The sequence below is a fragment of the Mixophyes fleayi genome, chromosome 5 (genome assembly GCF_038048845.1).
Source record: "Mixophyes fleayi isolate aMixFle1 chromosome 5, aMixFle1.hap1, whole genome shotgun sequence".
Taxonomy (NCBI): Eukaryota; Metazoa; Chordata; class Amphibia; order Anura; family Limnodynastidae; genus Mixophyes; species Mixophyes fleayi.
In genome coordinates, this window is record NC_134406.1 from 212,957,952 (window position 1) to 212,979,709 (window position 21,758).

General features: G+C 40.5%; 1 protein-coding gene across 4 annotated transcripts in view; it reads right to left on the reverse strand.

Moving 5' to 3' along the window:
• Positions 1–4,074: 4,074 nt before the first annotated feature.
• OSBPL1A (oxysterol binding protein like 1A) overlaps positions 4,075–21,758 on the reverse strand; it is a 122,905-nt gene continuing 105,221 nt past the window's right edge. For all 4 annotated transcript variants that reach the window (XM_075213433.1, XM_075213434.1, XM_075213435.1 and 1 more), the window contains 6 exons: positions 21,648–21,737; positions 20,391–20,517; positions 19,873–19,989; positions 18,402–18,525; positions 16,998–17,088; positions 4,075–4,860 (listed from right to left, as the gene is read on the reverse strand). In XM_075213433.1, the coding sequence (XP_075069534.1) occupies positions 4,758–4,860; positions 16,998–17,088; positions 18,402–18,525; positions 19,873–19,989; positions 20,391–20,517; positions 21,648–21,737 (652 nt within the window). In that variant the 3' untranslated portion in view covers positions 4,075–4,757. The remainder of the gene's footprint in view (positions 4,861–16,997; positions 17,089–18,401; positions 18,526–19,872; positions 19,990–20,390; positions 20,518–21,647; positions 21,738–21,758) is intronic.

Below are 21,758 nucleotides of genomic sequence, written 5' to 3' on the forward strand. Positions count from 1 at the left end.
TTTGACGGCCAATTGTTTTGTGAAAGACTTAGCGGTCTTACGACTTCCCCTCTGGGAAGATAACCGACTAACGGCAGCAACAGCAGCAGTGGCAGTAGTAGGCGTACCGCTGCAGGATTCCTCGGATGAATCCCATATTGAGGAGGACTCAGTCTGGCTGCTGACTTGAACTGCAGGACTGAATCTGATGGAGATCGTGGAGGAAGTTGACGAGGAGGGTGTTGCTGGTGTGTATCCAACTGGACCACGGGATTTAGGTGTCCCTGTACCGATGACGGTCCTAGCCCCAGTTCCTGAACTAACCACTGAACTATGAAGGTTATTCAGGTGACGTATAAGGGAGGATGTTCCTAGGTGGGCAAGATCCTTACCCCTGCTTATTTGAGCTTTACATAAGCTACATATGGCCATACATTGGTTGTCCGTATTTGGATAAAAATAACTCCAGACCGAAGAGGTGCATTTTTTGGTCTTCTGACCAGGCATGACGATGGGCTTTTTCATCCCATGGACATCAGCTGTTTCCCCCCCTGGTGCCTCATTTACAATAACCACGTCATTATCCTCATCAAGTTCCTCCACAGCGCCAGCTACATCATCAATAGCCTCCTCCAGAGCCACCTCTTCCCGTACAGTGATGGGAAGGTCAGGCTTGACAACCACCAACACCCTTGGACTCGCCTTGGGGATTTGTGATAATTTCTCTTTAGAAGGACGAGTTGTTTGCTGTTTTGTTGCTGTCAGCATAACTCTCAATTTTTTGTAGGGGGGGGGGAGGAGGAGGAGGGCTAAGATCCTTGGGTGAAGCTGAACCACTAGTCATGAACACGGGCCAGGGCCTAAGCCCTGGCCCGTGTCGTAAATGGCATATTGGCAACTTTACGTTTCTCCGCAGATGATTTTAAGTTTCTCTTTTTGCTACGTTTACTTAACTTGGGCTTTTTGGATTTTACATGCCCTGTACTAGGAGATTGGGCATCGGGCTTGGAAGACAACGTTGATGGCATTTCATCGTCTATGTCATGACTAGTGGCAGCAGCTTCAGCATTAGGAGGAAGTGGGTCTGAATCTTTCCCTACTTTATCCTCCAAATTTTTGGTCTCCATTATATGTAGCACAAGATACTGCAGAATGTGTGAACTTGGTAATATTGCAGTACCAATGGACTTATACTGCTGGATTGGTTTTGCAAATTTTGTTCTAATTATTTTTTTTTTAATTTTTTTTTTTTTTTTTATTTTTTAAAAGCTTGGGAATAATGGGTAAATAACTATGCCCTTAGAAGCACAGAGCACAGGACACAGCACCACTGGACTGAACAGGACACAGCACAGGACCCAGCAGCACCACTGAACTCAGCAGGACAGAGCACAGGACACAGCACCACTGGACTTTTACTGCTGAATGTGTGAACTTGGTAATATTGCAGTACCAATGGGCTTATACTGCAGGATTGGTTTTGCAAATTTTGTTGTAATTAAAAAAAATTTTAATTAGTTTTTTGTATTTTTTTTTTATAACTTTTTTAAATTTTTTTAAAGACTTGGGAATAATGGGGAAATAACTATGCCCTTGGGCAGAGGTTTGGTCAGTAAATGTAAGATAGTATATCTGATGCGGGGGGAGTGTTCGCCTCATATTACATATCAGGAACTGGACGTGGGAGGATACGGATCGTAGTATCCCGTCCAGGGAGTCCACACCATACGGAAAGTAGAGGGAGTGTTGTGTGAAGTGGACGTTATACTCTCCATATGGTAGGTCCTCTGGTAGTTTTCATCTCTGGTGGTTCTAAAAGATACCCAGACACAAAACCATACACCCGAGAGAAAGGGCAAACATAGGCCACTTTTGTGTAGTAAGTTTCTTTTAATTCGTATAAAAGATTTAAAACCTGGCCATTTAATTAAAAATTTGTAGCTTATCTCAAGTCCCATCAGAGTAGGGTTCACAGCCAATGCCGTTCCTGTCCATGTCTGGAAGAAAGTTCTCTGAGCGGCGTCTCCTTCTCACCGGGTTCTCTTCAATCCTTTCACTATCGAAGTGTAGCATTATGGTGTTATATATATATATATATATATATATAAATAATCACACACACACACACGTTAACCCGTGCATGATACTCATGCATTTTTTTGTCAAATAATGTCAGTATACCAAATTTCAGGTCATTCGGATGAGCCCTTTCTGAGAAAATAGTCTTTTCCACACACACACTAACACACGCCGCTACACATGCAGGGGCGGATCTAGAAAATGTTTGTTCCCCGGGTGGATGTTAGGGCGGGGCGATTTAGACCCCACCCCCTTTCCGACTTCTGAGGCTGCACAGTATGTGCAGGTCCACTCGGCAGTGACAGGCAGGGACAGTGTGCTGCCCGGCCGCTCTGATTGTGTTTAACACACAGCAGCACACTGTCACTGCCAAACGGACCTGCACATACTGTGCAGCCGTCGGCAGCAAACCCCTGCTAGGGGGGGGGGGCGATTGCCCCGATCGCACCCCCCTGGATCCGCCACTGTACACATGTGTGTCCATGAGGTAAAATTACCTCACGAAAATGAGTTTGACCCCTCTACTCGTCAATAATGTCAGTATACCAAATTTCAGCCCTTTTTGAGGGTTTTTTTCCCACACACACTAAGAATTTAGTAGGTCAGTTAACCCGTGCATGATACTCATGCATTCTAGTCAAATCAAGCTACTTAAGGTGTTAAAAACTCCCCACTGTCACCCCCGGCAACCACCAACCACTCCCAACTGTCACTTCTCTTTCAAGAAATATATAGGTCAGTGTATAACTCTGCCCAGCAGGTGGCGCTGCAGCTTGGGTTTTTTTTTTTTTCACACACACACACACGCCACTAGACATTTATATATTAGAATATATATATATATATCAGATATGCATAGAAATGTATATGCGGTGAGGAGAAATACATTATGTATGTGTACCAGATAGAGAAAATCAAAACATAGGCCTCAATTTTATTGTGCTGCAGTTCATATGACGAAGCATCTATTTAGATACAAGTTGGGGAAAGGTGGACAATACAATAAAACAATAGACCAGCTATAATTAACTGCAATAACTAAGGTAAAAGGCTATAGGCAGCACAGTGGCCTAGTGGTTAGCACTTCTGCCTCACAGCACTGGGGTCATGAGTTCGATTCCCATCCATGGCCTTATCTGTGTGGAGTTTGTATGTTCTCCCTGTGTTTGCGTGGGTTTCCTCCGGGTGCTCCGGTTTCCTCCCACACTCCAAAAACATACTAGTAGGTTAATTGGCTGCTATCAAAATTGACCCTAATTCTCTCCCTGTCTGTCTCTCTCTCTGTCTGTTTGTGTGAGTGTGCGTCTATATAGGTGAATTTAGACTGTAAGCTCCAATGGGGCAGGGACTGATGTAAATGAGTTCTCTGTACAGCGCTGCGGAATTAGTAGCACTATATAAATAAATGATGATGATAATACTATTGCATGTCTTTTCTTTCTATCACATTCCAATGTCTTATGAAGACTATTTGAAACTTGCACTGCTTTCTCTCTCTGTATTGATACTCTATATAGATCTTTAAAAAAATCAACATTGACAGTGCTCTATAGATTACTAACTAGTGATTGTGGACACTATATTTAGACCTACCCATTCTATTGTTTATGTCGAATTCTTTTTAACGTGTACTGTAGTGACATGTTGAAGAGACATTCTCAAAAACGTGTAGAGTAACTATCAGTTGGTCCAGATCTGCTTCTGTTGGTGTGGTTATATGGTCTTGATTCTGTAATCTACAAAATATGAGGCTTTTGGAATGTTTTTCCGATGGCGGAGTCTGAAAGAAGTGACTATGGACTAAAGCACCTTTCATGTTTATCTTAATGTCATTCCTAAGTGTATAGGAAATTCATTACTGAATTTACAGCTTGTAAGGGGAGAAATAAAATTACATTTTCTGTACAGGTACAAATTTCTTATTCCAATCGATTCAAAATGTCTAGTGCATATTTTTCTTTTATGTATTTATGTAACAATTACTACACAGATGGACAGTCTCAAGACAAACATAAATAATATAGGTGGATGTATACCTGGCATTGTTTTATTTCTATCTTTAGACAAATACAAGTCACAGTCAAAATACAAAATGTATACACTATAAGTACAGACATGGGAATGATGACCTAAATATACAATAATTGTATGTCCTATATCAATAAATGCAACATTATTAATATTGGGATTATATTCCCTGCCTTCGGATAAAGTCGTCCACAAAGCCATAAGGGTAATTTCTGAGTAACAGAAATAACCTTTTCTGCAGTATCTAGTCTGCTATCAAAATACTGTTTCCCATTGTGCTCATATCGTCCACACCCTTACAATACCCAAAGCTGCCTGAATCATATGAGAAAACCCAGCATTCTTTATACAATAAACATCTTTCAAGTTTATGAAAATGGTATTTATTATGAGAATTATTTCCGTGTTACATAAAATTTCAGATACTAGACATGAATTTATTGGCTTTTGGTATCAGTTCAACACTAAACTTCCTACTGGTGTTTATGATATCTTAGGAGATTGCATCAAATTATTGCTTTATTTCCTTTACAAAAAAAGGCAACTACTCCAGTATGAACTTTTAAATTAAGTGCTAAGAGGCTGAAAATGTGCAATATTCATGAAAATTCAGAACACACAAACCTACAATTAATATAGTTGAAAAGACTTCTTAGGGCTGTGATCCACGTTCAATAGATGTTTGGTAGGTTTGTGTAGTTTCTATCCCAGTAATTCCCAGAGTAAAGCCAGTCATGTGCATTGTTGTGTGGATTAGGGCCTTGATAAAACCACCTGTGAAAAATAACCCACATGAACTGTAATGCACTGAACAGTAAATACATTGATATTTGTAAGTATGTTTTATAGACCACCAATTCTAAAAAATAATACAATACAATTTCAAGAATATATCCTACCTAATAGAGCAGTGTGCACAAGTGTTACTCCTGCAAGTGTGGACCAGACATACTGGGCCTGATTCATTAAGGAATGCAAAGTGAACACAATTTGCATGTTTTTAAATTGAATGGAAATACCTGGTTTACCTATATTCAAGTAGAAGCGAATCTCAAGAAACATTTCTAGTTGATTGCTCGTCTAACTATGCTCTGCCTATACGGCACTTGCCGTATGGAGACAGACACCACACTGCAGGATACGCACAATGCATATGTGTATAGAAAGTCCCATCAGAACACACAGATAAAAAAATAATAATTCTTAAATACATTAACACTTGTTATTAATAGAATCATTAATAAAAAAAAATATATATAGAGGAGGTTTATCTTGACTGTACATTATACTACTCCTAATGGTCCGCCACTCCGAGTTTATGTGCACATTATTGTGAAAACGAAGCCGGCAGTTCTTCCGCTCCCAGCTATATACATGGTTACAATTTATAGAGACATCAACTGTTTGGAGACTCTCCTCATTCCGGTTTTATGCAATTTTATTACCAACCATACTGTATGCATGGATACCAACTTCATGAGCTTCTAACAAGTATGGCCCAAACGGAACATTAACGATCAGATTTAAATACAAAACAATCAATTTGTTATAATCTATATAGGTGCACCTATTTCTGATATTTTTCTAGATTGGGACCTACTAGGTTCTGCATGCCTATTGGGGAATGTTTTAATTTTAATATCAATGTAATTTTGTTTTAATAAATTTGTTGTAATTCAATCACATTGCAATTCCAGTTTTTTTGGGGGAATTGATATTCCACTGCGTTGTGTTTTGCTATAAAAAAAATTGGAAGCCTTTTTAAATATATTAATTAGTACTATACATAAAATGCATTTTTACAATTGCTCTTAATTGCAAACATGTTCTGGGATGCATACACGACAATCATCGCCATCAATCAGCACTTACACCTGACCTGTAGCTGGTGCAAGTGATACGGCTAAAAATCACGTACTTCAGAGATGCCCAAAGCTCGACCTTGGCACACACTTATTGTACATTGCCCTTGTGCTCATGACTATTCTTCCCTCCCCTGTTCCGCTTTTGAAATCGTAGGCTGTAGGAAGGGTCCTTTGCATCGAAAATGAATTGCACGCACTTGCGTTCATTGCCTTATATTTCGTTTCGGAGCATGCGTTGATCAATTTTATGCAAAATATGGAATGTATCGGGATTTACGTTCCTTAATTGCCTACTACCTCTACTTGGAGACCCCTACATGACAGTCTTGTTGTGCTGCAAGGGTTTTTGGGAAGAACAGAAATCATCCTGAATCTTGTGGCACTGGAGTAGACCGTTCAGCTGGGGATCTTAAGACCGACATGATGATCACTGCTTTCATAACAATGCTACTTGCTGAATTCAACTATAGTGATGAGACTGGGAATTTGGCAAAAGAAACAGACCCCTTCCATCCCAAAATAAACCCTTCCTCCATTTTGGAGGAAGGGTTTATTTTGGAATAGGAAATGTAAACCAACCAACTGAACAATACAAGACCCATCTCTGAACAAAAATGTGCTCAAAAACAACAAAAGTAAGTACACATGAATGACACCCTGGGTAGGAAGGCCTCTGAGGAAAAATATCAGTACATACTGTAAAAATAAATCCTTTTTTTCTTCAGCTAACAAAGCTTCACATTCACAATGGAGAAGTCCCAAAGGATGGCTACTCTACACCTACTGTCTGCACTTTCCTTATGAAGCCTGCTTTACTTGGGTACAGTGAGCCATCACCTTGGCCTCATTAGGGTTTGGGATGGTCAAAATAGGTCAAAACCCTGGACGCTGTTGCCGCCTCCTTCTTGCTGTTGTTGCCACTTGCTACCTCAACACTAACTCTTTAAATTCACCCGTTTCCTCCAGTAGTGCACTCGTGCTGCTGACCGCCCCTTGCTCCCTAGCCGGCTTTCTTTACTACAAATTTATCCTGTCTCCTACAGCTTCGTCCTTTCCCTTGATAAAAACAATCCTTCTACAAGTCACTCCTTTCTTCTCAGTCCTCTAATCCCCCCTGCTTCTTAACTACATTCAATTCTCTCCTCTCTCCCCCCCCCAATCCCTCTCTACCTCTTTGTCACCTACTTAGCCTCAATTTTTGAGGAGAAAAAGGAGGCAATCAGACTTGATCTCTCCTCCTTGGTTGACTCTCTTGCTCCGCCTTCCTCTAACAACCAACTCCTTTGCTCCTTTCGCCCTACCTCTGGTGAAGAAATCCACTCCCTCATTTTTTCCTCTCCCCCCTCTACTTGCCACCTGGATCCCATCCCCTTTCACCTCCGCCACTCCCTCTCCCCCACTGCCTGCTCCTACCTTTCTCACCTCTTCAGTCTGTCACTCTCCACTGGAATTGTTCACTCTTCCTTTAAACATGTCCTTATCTCTCTCATTCTCAATAAACCCAATCTTGACCACACCTCACTTGCTAACTATCACCCCATCTCACTTCTCCCCTTTGCCTCTAAACTACTTGAGAGGTTTTATATTAATCTATATTTATTTTTTTCTATTTTTTATTTTTTTTCCAAAAATATTTTAATGACAGTTTTATAGTATCAACAGCATACAGGTTGGACTGCAAAACAGATAATTTGTTAATAAAAGTAAACTAACAAGAACATTGTTATAATGTTAAACATCAAATGAATTGAGGGAGAGAAAAAAAAACAAGAAAAGAGAGGGGGGGGGGGGGGGCGGGGGAGAGGGGAGGGAAACTCAGCCTGGCATCCCGTTGTCAGCTAGATGTTCAGAAAATCCTTCTGCAATCAGAGTCATAATATCCTTTTTATCATTTAACTGAGACTTTGATCGGTCCCTGGTTGATCCGTTCCATAGATAGTCAACCAAGGTTGCCAGGTATTTTGAAATTTAATGGGTTTATCATTTATTATACTAGTAATTTGTTCACAACGATAAGTCTGCCATATTCTGCTTATGATTTCAGTTAAAGTGGGGGGTTCTGCTTTTTTCCAGTTTGCTGCCACTGCAGTTTTAGCTGCGTTAAGAATATGGCCCACAAGTACTGCTGTCTGCTTACCAGTGTCTGGGTCAGTTCTATGTAGGAGTGTATAAGAAGGGCAGGGGGGTAATTGTAGCTTAGTGACTCTGTGCATTAGATTATGAACTTTTTGCCAGAATCCCACCATCTTAGGGCATGACCACCATATGTGGTGGAAGCAGCCCTCTTGCCCACAGTTCCTCCAGCATAAGTTAGAGGAATCGGGATAAATGGCTTTTAGGCGAGTGGGGACCAAATACCACCTATACAACAATTTATAAGCGTTCTCCTTGGTTTTCACACATATAGAGCTCTTGGCGACACGTGTTCTGATCCTAGCCCATTCCTCCACCTCCAATACCTCTCCAAGGTCTTCCTCCCACTTAAGCTCATACCGATCCTTGTCAGGTTGACGAAATGCCACCAGGATGCTGTAGAATGTCGAAATTAAGCCAGTAGGGAGTGATTTCCTTACGCAGAAGGTTTCTAAGGGTGTAAGATGATAAATGGTCTTAAGTGCTGGGATTGAATGATACAGGTGTCTTAGCTGTAGATATTGGTAAAATCGGTTATGTGGAATACCGTGACGACGTTGGAGGTCCGCAAACTCAGGAAAGACACTTAAGCGGGCTACGTCTCTCAAAAACCTGAATCCACATGAAGACCAGAGCTGATAAAAGGATTGTTGTTGTCCAGGGGGGAAGTCAGGGTTATTCCATAATGGAAACATAATTTCATGGTGCGTTACCAAATGGAATGCTCGGGTACAGTAGTCCCATATCTGGAGTGAGAAACGGGTAGTAGGTGGAAGTGAAGAGAGGGGCGGTCGGTATTTGATCGAGATCCATAAAAGGGTATAAGGCGAGAGAATGTGCATAAGATTAGCCTCTATGTCAACCCATAACCTCGTGCCAAGAGGAGAATGGAACAGGACTAGTTGAGTTAGATGTGCTGCGATGTAGTACTTAGAAATATTTGGGAGGCCCACCCCCCCCCCCTCTGAGGTTCGACGATAAAGTACGCGGGCTTGTACGCGAGGCCGTTTCCCCGCCCAAATGAATCGGGAGACCTGTTTCTGTAAAGTAGTGCAAGTGAAGGGACTCGAATACATAACGCTTGAAATAGATAAAGGATTCATGGTAGTAAATTCATTTTTACCGCCGCTATGCGACCTAGCCACGAGATGTATAAGTTGTCCCATTTCTCGAGATCTTTTTTGAGCATATTCAAGAGCCGGGGGAAGTTGGCCGCATAGAGCTGATTATATTGTCTCGTTAAGTAGATCCCCAAATATTAAAGTTTATCCGGCTGCCATCTAAAGGACGATTGACGTTTGAGGGAATCTAATAAATGAGGAGATGTATTAAGGGGAAGGATTTCTGACTTATCCATATTAATTTTAAAATCAGAGACTTCTCCGTATTTGTCTAGCTCCTCCTGTAAAGAGGGAAGAGAATCGAGAGGGATGGTGATTGTCAATAAAATATCATCCGCGTACATGGAGATTTTATAGTGATTTACATCCGTCTGAATCCCTACTATCATTGGGTTATTGCGAATTCGGGATGCTAGTGGCTCCATTGTTAGAGCAAACAGCAAAGGGGAAAGTGGGCAGCCCTGACAGGTACCGTTCGCTATCTGGAATGGTTGCGAAGCAGCGCCATTAGCCCACACTGCTGCCGTGGGGTTATGGTATAGGGAGGCTAGCGCACTCATGAATTGTCCTCTGAATCCCATTTTTTTGAGAGTAGCTCTCATGAACGTCCATGACACCCTGTCAAAAGCCTTTTCCGCGTCATGAGACACCACCAGGGCGGGGGTTCGTGACTGGTTAGCAGCCTCGATTAGGGCAATTGCACGCCTCGTGTTGTCTGTTCCCTGGCAGGTTGGAATAAAGCCCACCTGATCAGGATGGACCAGCGCGGGTATCACTTGAGCTAATCTGTTCGCTAATATCTTGGCAAATAGCTTTAGGTCTACATTCAGTAGAGATATTGGTCGGTAGCTCTCACAATGGCTAGGATCTCGGCCATCTTTGGCAATGACAATAATGTCCGCCCTGGTGGTGTCCCTTTCAAATTTTTTACATTCAAGTTTGCGTTGAAAAGGGAGACTAGCATAGGTGCCAGTTCAGCTCTAAACTTTTTATAATATAATGCTGTAAGGCCATCTGGACCCGGTGCTGCTGAGTTTCTAAGGGATTTAATGGTTACTTTAACCTTCTTTATTGTAATTTCAGCATTTAGTATTGCTATTTGTGTTTCTGTCAGGCGAGAAAGAGAGAATGTTCGGAGGTATTCTAAAGTTTGTGTATGCCTAGTATCTAGTGGATCTTTAGCCACAGGGAGGTTATACAGCGTATTCTAATAGGTTCTAAATCTATCCGCTATGGCCTGCGGATCGTATAATAGTTGCTGTGCCTGGTCTCTAATAGCAACAATGCGGTTACGGGTACGTTGATTTTGAAGCTTACGAGCCAGTAGTGTGTCGGCTTTATCACCCTTTTCATAGAAACGCTGCTGAAGCCATTGAAGGGTCTTAGCAGCCTTCGCGGAGAGTAGTTTGCCCAATTGTCCTTACAGGGCTAGCATTTTAAGGTAAGTTGTACGTTTAGGATATTTCTGATGACGAAGAGTGAGTGTTTGTATTTGGGTCTCCAATTTAGTGACTGTCTGTCTATGCTTTTTTTTCTCGTATGAGGCTAGGCTAATCAGTCGGCCTCTGATAGTTGCTTTATGAGCTTTCCATCTTATAGCAGGTGTAGTTTGATCCTGATTGTTGTCTGCTTGATAATAATCTAAGGCTTGTCGTATTGTGTTAACATTATCCTGATTTAAGTATTTTTTCTATTTTTATAGCAGTTTTTATATATTTTTTATTATATACCAGTCTACCGAATACATGATTGCTATATCCACACTTTTTGCAAATATATATATTTGTTTGCTTTGATTGTATGTTGCTTACTAATGTGCTTTTAAATACTGTCTACACACATTGATTACAAATTAGATGGGTATACTATCAAAGACAATATAATTTATTCAATTCTAATGATCTAATATATAAATGTCTAGTGGTGTGTGTGTGTGTGTGTGTGTGTGGAAAAAATAAAACCAAGCTGCAGCGACACCTGCTGGGCAGAGTTATACACTGACCTACTAAATTCTTAGTGTGTGTGGAAAAAAAAATTCAGAAAGGGCTGAAATTTGGTATACTAAGAGGTTTTTAATTTGTTAATTTAATTTGTTAATTGTTAAAAGTGTTTATAAAAAGATTTAAAAAAAAATATATATATATTTCTTGAAGGAGAAGTGACAGTTGGGAGTGGTTGGTGGTTTAGGAGGTGACAGTGGGGAGTGGTTGGTGGTTGAGGCCTGGGCTATGGCCCAAATGCATGACAAGAACCTTTTTAACACCTTAAGTAGCTTGATTTGACTAGAATGCATGAGTATCATGCACGGGTTAACTTGTGTGAGATATGTTGATTAATTTATACCCACCGATGCAAGATTTCAGCGTAGCAATTATTTCCTATATGATTGTTGGACTAATATACAACAGTTGCCTGACATGTGGACAATATTTACATAGTACAGGATTGACTCATATTAGGTGGTTGCTTAGCAACAGTGCATGCGGTCATATGATTGGTGACTTGGTTTGGGATAGTGATTGGTTACCAGTTTTGTTTGCAGGATATACAAGAGTGATCCGGACCATTGTTATTTTACCTCTGATGAAACCGCACATAGATGGGGCGGAGTAACGCTTTAGGTGACACCGGCGTGCATGGACGCACTGTTTTTTTCGTGTATACACGTTTTTTACCCGATACTGAGATTCCTAAGCAAGAATTGAGGATAAAATTTAATTTGCACTATATTCTGACAGCTGCATTCAACCCTAAAGTTCCATCATAGATTCAAAGAACCAGGAGGATCACCAGTCCCTGTAAGGTACGTCAGATGTCTGACTTTTATAGAGGAGATATTTGACACACATAGTGTGTTCTGGCTCCATCCACTCAGTTTATTACCGCTATATTCAACCCTCATAGTGGATGCTAGTGAGAGAGCGGAGTCATATCTACTTTGTGCCTAGGGGTCATGGATATCCTCCTTTATCACATGACATCATTGGACATTGGGTATTTATAGCTGTAATAGTGCTTTTTGTCGATCTCATTAATCCAATTGTTTTGAGGTGCTTTATCAGCACGCTGAGCACTCGTGATTATTTTATATAATAGATTTTATTAAAATAAAATAAATTATGTTGATTTAAGATTCACCAGTGCTGCCACGTTTTCTTTGTTGTCTACTCGAGAGGGTAGTCTGCAACCGCCTCACTACTGACCTCTCGGACAACTCCCTCCTTGACCCTCTCCAATCTGGCTTCCACCCCCTCCACTCCCCTGAAACCGCCCTGGCCAAAGTTAATAATGACCTCATCTCAGCTAAATCGGAACCTTCTTTCTCTTGGCCTCTCTGGCTCTGTCCTCGCTTGGTTCACCTCTTACCTCACCAACCGCTCCTTCTCTGTATCCATTTCTGGTTCATTCCCACCCCCTCTGCCCTCCCTGTAGGAGTTTCTCAGGTCTCGGTTCTTGGACCTCTGTTTGTTTCACTCTACACTAGAGGAGATCATCCTGGGTGATCTCATCACCTCCTTTGGTCTCCAATATCATCTCTACGCTGATGACATTCAACTGTACATCTCTTCTCCCGAGTTTTCTCCCCTGCTCCTCTCTCGTGTATCTGACTGCCTTTCCGCCATCTCACATTCAATCTCTCGCCCAATCCTGTTGCCTCCAACTTTGCAATATCACCCACATCCTGCCCTTCCTGTCACAGAATGCCACCAGAACCATTATCCACGCACTCATCCTTTCCAGTCTTGTCTACTGTAACCTTCTCTTCACTGGTCTCCACCTCTCCCACATTGCCCCCCTCAGGTCTATACTTAACTGCTGAAATACTCATCTTCCTTTCCCGACGCTCTTCTTCTGCCTCCCCTCTCTGTCATGCCTTACACTGGCTTCCTTTCCCCTACAGAATCCTTTTCAAACTCCTCACCCTCACCTACAAGGCATTCTGTGGTACACCCTGGAGGGGACAGGGAGTTTTGGCCTGCAGCATCATCTGTATGTCTGTTATTGAAAATAGCAGTGATAAAGAACTTTGTGTAGTCGAAGCTGCCATGGATTTTCTGCAACAATAGACAGATAGATAGTCCACATACAAACCCTGATTTAGTCTAAGTCTTTCAAGACACTGGGAAAAAGAGCTAAGAGGGGTAACAAATATCAGATATGGAAGCACCAGAAGTCCATTGCATCCACTTGAATGTTCACAGGGTAACCTTGTGGTCTAGTCTTGAGACCACATCATTTACGTATAATCATCTCCAGGCTGAGGGGCATATGGTCAACCAACTAGTTGTCCTTTCCTAGAAAAAGGTCAACTCTGTATGTCTAGGGCAGTGAGGGTGCACCTTTCATGGTTTAAACAAGCAACTGCTATTAAATTCTATGACTGGATGCTGATTGTCTTGTCAGTCAGTAGGGAAGACAACGGCTAGGATTTTGATTGGAAGAATAGTCTGTAACCTGCATTTTCAGCATCTGTTGTCTCTACAGGCCACGTTTAACATAGGTTGTTCCATGGTCAGGTAAAAAGTATTTAGTCATCATGATGAGAGCCCTGAACATTCTAGGACAGATAGACAAGAAGTTCCCTCTGTAGAGGACTGAGCTACAACTGCATTAAGGGAATACTTGTGATGCTACTATGGACTCCATTAGGTGCATGATCTGTGAAACCAAGGGGATGTGAGGGTCCAGAAAGGATGCAGTCCTCATCTGTAAACTCTGGATCTTCTTTGGGGAAAAGATTCAATTAAGAGAGCTGTTGAACAGGAGTAAAACTCACACTCATGATCAGAGTCTGAAATGACTGAGATGCTAACCATGCATCTGTCTCTCTCAAGATTCAGCAACATGGAATGCACATCAGCTTTTGCAGTCACCCAACTCCTTAAGACCTTGCTTATGAGATATTTCAAATAGGAAATAATGGTAATACCCTGCCCCAGAGAGTGAACTGGCCATCACAATAGTGAAAATGCCGGGTGCAGATTCCAGTCTGAATGGAAATTGGCGAAACTGAAAATCAACCTTTCCGAAGGCAAGCCATAAGAATCTTTGGTATCCATCTCATATGCGCACAGGGAGATAGACATTCTGAATATCTATGAACAAAATGAAATCCCACAGTTGTACAGCTTGGCTAGCATACCTGAGAGACTGTCTAGAATTGTTCCTGCTAGAGAAAGAGAGACTTTAAAAGGCCAATACAGACTGCAAAAAGTCATCACCCTTGGGTACAAAAAATTAATTTGAATAAAAACCCAAACACCGCTGTTGCAAGGCAAAGGGGTTATATTTTGTACATCAATAGAGATGGTGCTTAGGCTCGGATCTCAGAGAATGAAGAAAACAAAAGGGAGATTCTCTCTCATTTGAGGAATTAGTCCTTGCAAATGTTCTCTGAAAGCCACTAGTCCACTATGTAACCCTCCAAAATGTCCCAAATTCTTTGCAGCTGTGAACCAACAGGAATATTGAAGAAAGTGGGAGAGGTATTGTCAGGAGCATTAGGAGAATTTGTGTGTTTGGAATCCATTTTCTTGACCAACTAGAAAAATTCCTTTCTACACTGCATTTTGTTTATACGAGTGTTTTGAGCTGCTCTCTGTTGAAGACTACAAGAAGCCACAAAAAAATAAAACTTGGAAGTTTTAGGACGATTGGTCAGGTTTGGGTCAGAAAAATGCTCTTATTACCATTGATGGCCATGGAATTCCCTGACATGGAATGAAACCAGAGATTTACATTTGGGGTCTGCTAACCAAGCTTAAGACCACTGATTTGGCTGAGATCTAGTAGACTAGTTCAACCAGATTGAGGAGTACATGACCAAGGAATGCTTCATTGTGCTGACCTGCCAGTTGAACCATGAAGTCTGAAGACAACTTGTATACCAGTTTGTAGTTTGGAAAAACTTAAAGCTAGAATGGAGTTGAATGGAGGAGATGCGAATCAGGTCTGAATGTGCACCAGAGCTGCAGTGTTCTGAAGCATCTATTCACTTGAAGATGTGTTCCTGCAAAGCCACACAATGCCTGAACTAGGGAAGGCAGGTCCTTATTGTGAGTGAGAAAAGATAACTGGACAGCTGGATCCAGTATAGTTGAATATGGTACCTTCAGAGTGCACAAAATGGTTTTAAATCAGCATGACTGATTCTTTTAACTAGGGGAAATCTGCTGGATCCTTCATGGTGGAGAAAGTGCGAGTTCGGCACCCCCTTCATTCCAGACCTTCCCTTCTTCCAGAGCAGTAGAACACTCTAATAACCTTCTTCAAAGCTCCATCAGTGGGCATGGAAGCCACTAATTAACAGGGCAAACCTACTTCGGATCAGAAGGAGGAACTGAGAATGTACCCTTTTTTGGCCCATCTGTGTTAAGGGTAGGCATAGAGATTAGAAACTCAATAGTGATTCAGGTCCAATCCTGTAAGTCTGTAGGTTGCCTGGTATGTTGTGATGCTGGAAGAGATGGAATACTGAGCGAGCTGAGAACCAAATGCTTCATGTGTGACAAATGACGAAGCTTAATTCGACAGCAATTGCACAAATATGTCTTAACCGTGGTAACTTTGGAGATATTTGAGTCCTGGGATGAGGTTTCCTTTTGAACAGACAAGATACAGATTCAGAAAATGCTACTAATGAAAAAAGTTCAGAAATCCAGTGGCAAAACTAATGTAGCAGTACTGCTTTCATCAGGTGTGCCTACTGTGATGGAGGTATAACCAGAACTGAAGTGTGTAGGCTTGGAGCGCAGAGGAGGACGAGATAGAGGAAGCTCCTTGTGTAGCTGGCAGTGTCACAAGTCTGATATTACCTCCCAGAGGGGAATATGAAAGGCCATGTGGCCCCATGTGGAATCTGATGTCAGGAATTGAACCTCCACCCCTAACTGAAGTTTTTTCAGCCAGTAAGAGGAAACCTGGTACTTGAGTGAATCCGAAGGAATGTTCCATAATGCTACAATGTGACCTGCCATATGTTCCTCTCTGGAGGGGGAGGGAGGGGCCTCAGTAGTATGTTAACTGGCCACCTGCAAATGTGGTGTGAACTCCAGACAAACAGGGGACAATGAGCGAGAGCAAGCTGCTGATAAAAGCTCTGTTTTCCTGCCTTCTATCCAAATCGCAATATCTTGCTACACTAAAGAAAAAGGGAGAGGGGGGATAAAGCAAATCCAAAGAACATACCAGGGTCTCTCCACGACAATGCTCTAGGTGTCAGGGAAATCTCACGGAGAAGAATCTCAATTTAAGAATAAACAAACAAAAAAAAACCCTAGCCACCTTGCCACGAGCACTTAAACTGAGCTCCCTGGCTGGAGGAAAGGTTAAGTAGGGATAGGAGACATTATTTCTTCTTCAGAGAGCACAACCCACAAAAGGTAAAGGAAACAAACATATGCAGCATATCATTTGCTAGGATATGGAATGTTATTTTTTTCTCCTTAAGATTAAATGTTCCCATTGAGAATTTTAATATTAGAAGGCTCTCATATTCCCAGTATGGCACCTACTGTTATATATAAGATGTATTTACATCTGGAGATACACTACTACAACTTAATGGGAAACACGGCATACAGAAAACATCCGTTTTATATGAACACAGATTTTTCTTTATTTTAATAGTTTTGGCTATGTAGATTCAAAAAAAGGGTAAAACCACACAAATTTCAATGTAAATACTCTGGTATTGAAAATGTAGCAGTGGTTTCAAATACACATACATACACACATACATACATACATACATACATACATACATACATACAGCTAAAATTCTACTACAAACCTTGTATTCCAGTCTTCATCAGACTTAGAACGATTCTTACGAGCAGCTCGTTGCTTCTCTTCTAGTCTCTTCTTTTCCTCACTTGCTGTGTCTTAAAAAATAATAGATAAAAAACACATTTGTATAATACAAAGGCATATAGGAGCAAGTGGTAAAATAGAAAATAATGTTGACCTGGATTTTTATCACTTAAATTTAATTCTAGAAGTATAATTACAAGATTAAAAACAACTTAGTGAGACTTAAAGAAACCAATATCCCGATAAAAACAGTTTACATTACTAATTGCAGTTAGATTGGTCAAGGTACACATCGTTGGATGTCAAGTTCAGAACATTAGCTACTCCTCAGTGATAATATCATGCACACAGCAATGATCACCAAGTGCCTCCATGTACAGTCAATGTGGGGATTACTGCTAAACAATTTAACAAAAAGGACAATGCCAGGGGAAGTGCAGAAAAAGTCAGGTCATTCTTAAAATGTAATTTAGTATATTTTGGGCATCCAAATTACAGAATAACTTTTTATTTAAAAAAAACATAGTCCCACGAATTCCACATAACTGATCCCATAGCTGCACAGATTACCTGTTGCAAAATATTTAAATATTCTCGATATCTCAAGAATTTAGTAAATGACATGATGAACCCAAGATGGAGAAATGACAAGATACTGAATGAAAAAAAGTAAAAATGTAACGTATCAATTTGGTCTATGACTTTCTGCTTCCTGTTATTGTAAGAATTCAACAGCATATGGTCTAGCACAGTCCTGTAGGAGGGGGTCAATGGTCAGTGTAGAAGAATTTTTATAACCATAAATACAGAACATACACTAATGTAACTCCAATGAGTCTAAAAGTCAGTTTTATTTAGCTTTATTAAAGTGGATAAAAGGAAGCAAAGCAAACAAGCAAAGAGTGTACTAGTTTCACTCATGTTAAAAGAGCCTTACCTGGCCAATCAAAATTTTGCAATTGCTGTATAATATTAAGTATACTTTATTCATACAGTATTAAATGCATTTATGTAGCTAATTGAAAAGGCAATATGACAATGTAAATACAGTGACCTTTAACCAAATACAGTTTAGGTTTCTTAACACAATCCAGGCCTGTATATAGAATTAAGTCTACACTAGGCATTGACTGAAGAACCACTAAGCTAATGACTGTACACCCCACATGTGCAAGCCCCTTATCCAACACACCCACCTCCATTTAATTTATAGGTAAAATAGGTAGTTGATAAAATAAAGACGATATAGAAAAAAAAGAAAAAAAAGGAAATAAAATGTACTTTAATCATGTATATGTGCCCACTGAAATGTTCACCTAAATATAGGATAACAAAAAAAAAAAAAAAAGCTCTCAGCAATTTGTACCCATAACCTCAAAATTACCAATATCTCCGTTTTCCATCGCCCTAATGTCAGGCCGTAGTCTGCAGTCTGTGTTAGGGATTAGGCTTTCCATAATTTTATCCAGTTCATTCAAGGCCAGAGCAAAGTGAGTGAAGTTGTACATCTAAAACAAATAAGATCGGTACATGTCAGTCCTCAGTGAGAAAATGTGTATTATTCAATGAGTATTTTGTAAATGTAGTGAGGAAGAATGCTGTACTGTTTATTTCTCAACCAATAACCTGTTGTTTCTGGTGAATGTAGAATACATAGTTTATTCCTTGCTTTTGTGCGCCTAAGTCTATTAGGGGTGGCAGTGTGATGAACTACATGAAAGTTGTTTAACATGGGTATTATAGTTGTTCATAAATTGGAACATGACAAGCAGAAACTTCAAAATCCACCATCAATGAAAGAAACAGGTTAAGCTCCAGGTATAAGATGTATATTCAAAGGAAATCAACACTGCGTCTTACAATTTTTGCGAGTTTGCCAAATTATTTTTTATCTAGTACACAAATGTTTCTCATTCTTTGTACCTAATTTATTCCATGATTTTTGCATTATTTTAAATTGGCACTCTTCCTGAAATGCCCCTCTGTCCCCATTGTTTTCAAATGTTACACATTCACTAATCAGCCTAATAGAGCTGTTTTGGCGGCATGAGGAACCTACACTACGACGTGTCAAGGCATAGACTCCAAAAGGCGTCTGAAGGTGTCCTGTGATATCCGGAACCAAGACGTTGGCAGCAGATTCTTTAATTCTTTCAAGTTGCAAGATGGGGCCTCCATGGTTCTGACTTCCCACAGATGCTTGATTGATATTGGAATTTGGATGCCAAGTCAACACCTTGAACTCTTTATCACGTTCCTCAAACCATTCCTAAACAATTTTTGCAGGGAGGCAGGGCACACTATCCTACTGAAAGAGACCACTGCTATCAAGGAATGAAGGGGTGTACTTGGTCTGCAACAATGTTTAGTTAGGAGGTACGTGTCAAAGTAACATCCACATGAATGCCAGAACCCAGATAGGTCTAGCCTTTGTTCCCCAAAGGCATCAATGAGCCTTAGGCGCCCATGACCCTGTCGCCAGTTCACCTGTTGTCCTTCTTTGGACCACTTTTGGTAGGTACTCCTCACTGCATACTGGGAACACCCCACAAGACCTGCAGTTTGGAGATGCTATGACCCAATGGTCTAGCCATCACAATTTGACACTTGTCAAAGTTGTGCAGATCCTTACACTTGCCCATTTTTTCTGCTTCCAACACATCAACTTCAGGAACTGACTGATAGAAAAAGGGTACTACATGTAAAAAAGGCAATTGAGACTTTGGGACACATACTGGACATGAGGCAATCTGTTTTCTTCAAGCTCCAGGGTACATTACATGAATGGCATTATGTGTGAGGTGTCCATTTCCAGATTGCTATCTGTATGTTAGAAGGTGGGCGACTTGGCTAACCTGTGCAGAGTTGGAGGGTCGTGGAGCTATTCGCCACAGCAACTTGCTCCCTGGAATAACTTGTACACTCTCACAATCTGGTAATGGCATTTCATCAGGTTCCTCTGTACTTCCAGACTGTTAAAAACAAGATCACAATAAGGGAAATGTTCTATTACTGATGTGGACTGTGTTAATGACAGATGGACAAACAAATTGTGGGCATAAATCTTAAACTACATTTTATCAGCATTTTATACAAAATGGTTTGGCAGCTAAATGTACAAAAATATCTTAGGCTTAAAGGGCATGTACTCATGGGCAGTGTAACATCTCTCCACGGGGTGTAAGTCTGCACTGCAAGTTTGCTATTAATACTAAAGATAGAGCCAGGATGGACCATTGAAGGAATCTGCTTGTTTCATCTGACCTATGTGAAAACTGTTGAGAGTATAAAAACATAGCTATTAGAAGACACAGCAGCATATTAACCAAACAAAGTCCTATTTGTTTGCTCTCTGCTTCTTTAAAGGATTTACCTGTTTGGAGTTTTTCTTATCGTCTCCATTTTTTTTGTCATTTTTTTTAAATGTCTCAAATGTAGCAGGATCAGTACTATAGAGACACTCTGTCCACTTTCCATACAGAGCACACAACTTCTTTTTGCTGCATAAGAAATGAAAATCATAAAAAATAAAAAGCTTATCAGACAGAACCAAAGTGTCAAACTGTAATACAGGTGTCCTAATGTGAGCTCAGAGAGGGCAGAAACCGCCTGTGGAACAGAAGATCACTAAATATGGGGAGGCCTGCATATCAATACCGGTTTGAAAAAAAGACACATACCAAACACTTTTGAGTAATTTTACCGGTGTTTTGTGGCTGGCTATGTGGGGCTTTTGGAATTATGACATACAGCAAGAAAACACAAAACAAAAACATAATAATCCGTAGTCTCCTAACAAACTGTAGGTGCTTTAACACTTTTCCCAAGCAGAAAGCTGGGAGGTGTTTCTACGTACATTCAGGCTTGTCCACTCATGGCCAATTAAAATTATTTAGTGACCTGAGTTAGTTTAAAAGTGGTCTGTCTGGGAGAAATGTCTATTGCAGGACACTCATGGGGAGCAACTCACAAACTATGGGGGTCCACATCATGCGGTCTTCACAGTTCGCCTAGTTAAAAAATCGTGGGTTATTGACCAAATATCAAGGTTATACAAAGTTCTTCAAGTTTGGAAAATTGCATTTCTCTAATAAAAAAACTGCACCTTTGCTCAGGGACCATATGACTGAAACAGACAATGAATAAGATATACAATTACAGCATAGCCATAAAAAAGACATTGCTGTAATGGTGTTTTCACAACATAGGGGTTTTACATATACGGTATAGGAAAAGGGAGATAGAATACTCAATAAAACCTAAAATACTTGTCGTGGATCACAGACATTTGTGGGCATCATAAACATGACAAGTTGTCTCTTTCCTTTTTTGGGCTATATTAGTTGCAGTTTCCACTTTATAAATAAGAACGTATTCAAAATAATATCAATCCCTTTGTGTTTTAACATGGTCATGTTACAATGTTATTATATGTTAAATCCAACTATACATTTTTAAAAACAACTAAATGTCATAATAATATGTTTTAATGTAGCATACTAGAGAAAGCATGGTAAATATGAGACAGCTTCTCATGAAACTCTTCCTCTATATACCCTGTTCATTCTTTTTTGTAAAGCATTAATGCCACAACAATCCTCTTTGCTCTAAGTGAAAGCTATCCACGCACCTTTTGTCTTGAATATATCCTTCCACTTTGTGCAATTCTTTCCCAAACAGGCCACATGGCTTGAAATTTAAAATGCACTTATCAGCAGTCCTGTAAAGTAATGCAAATTAA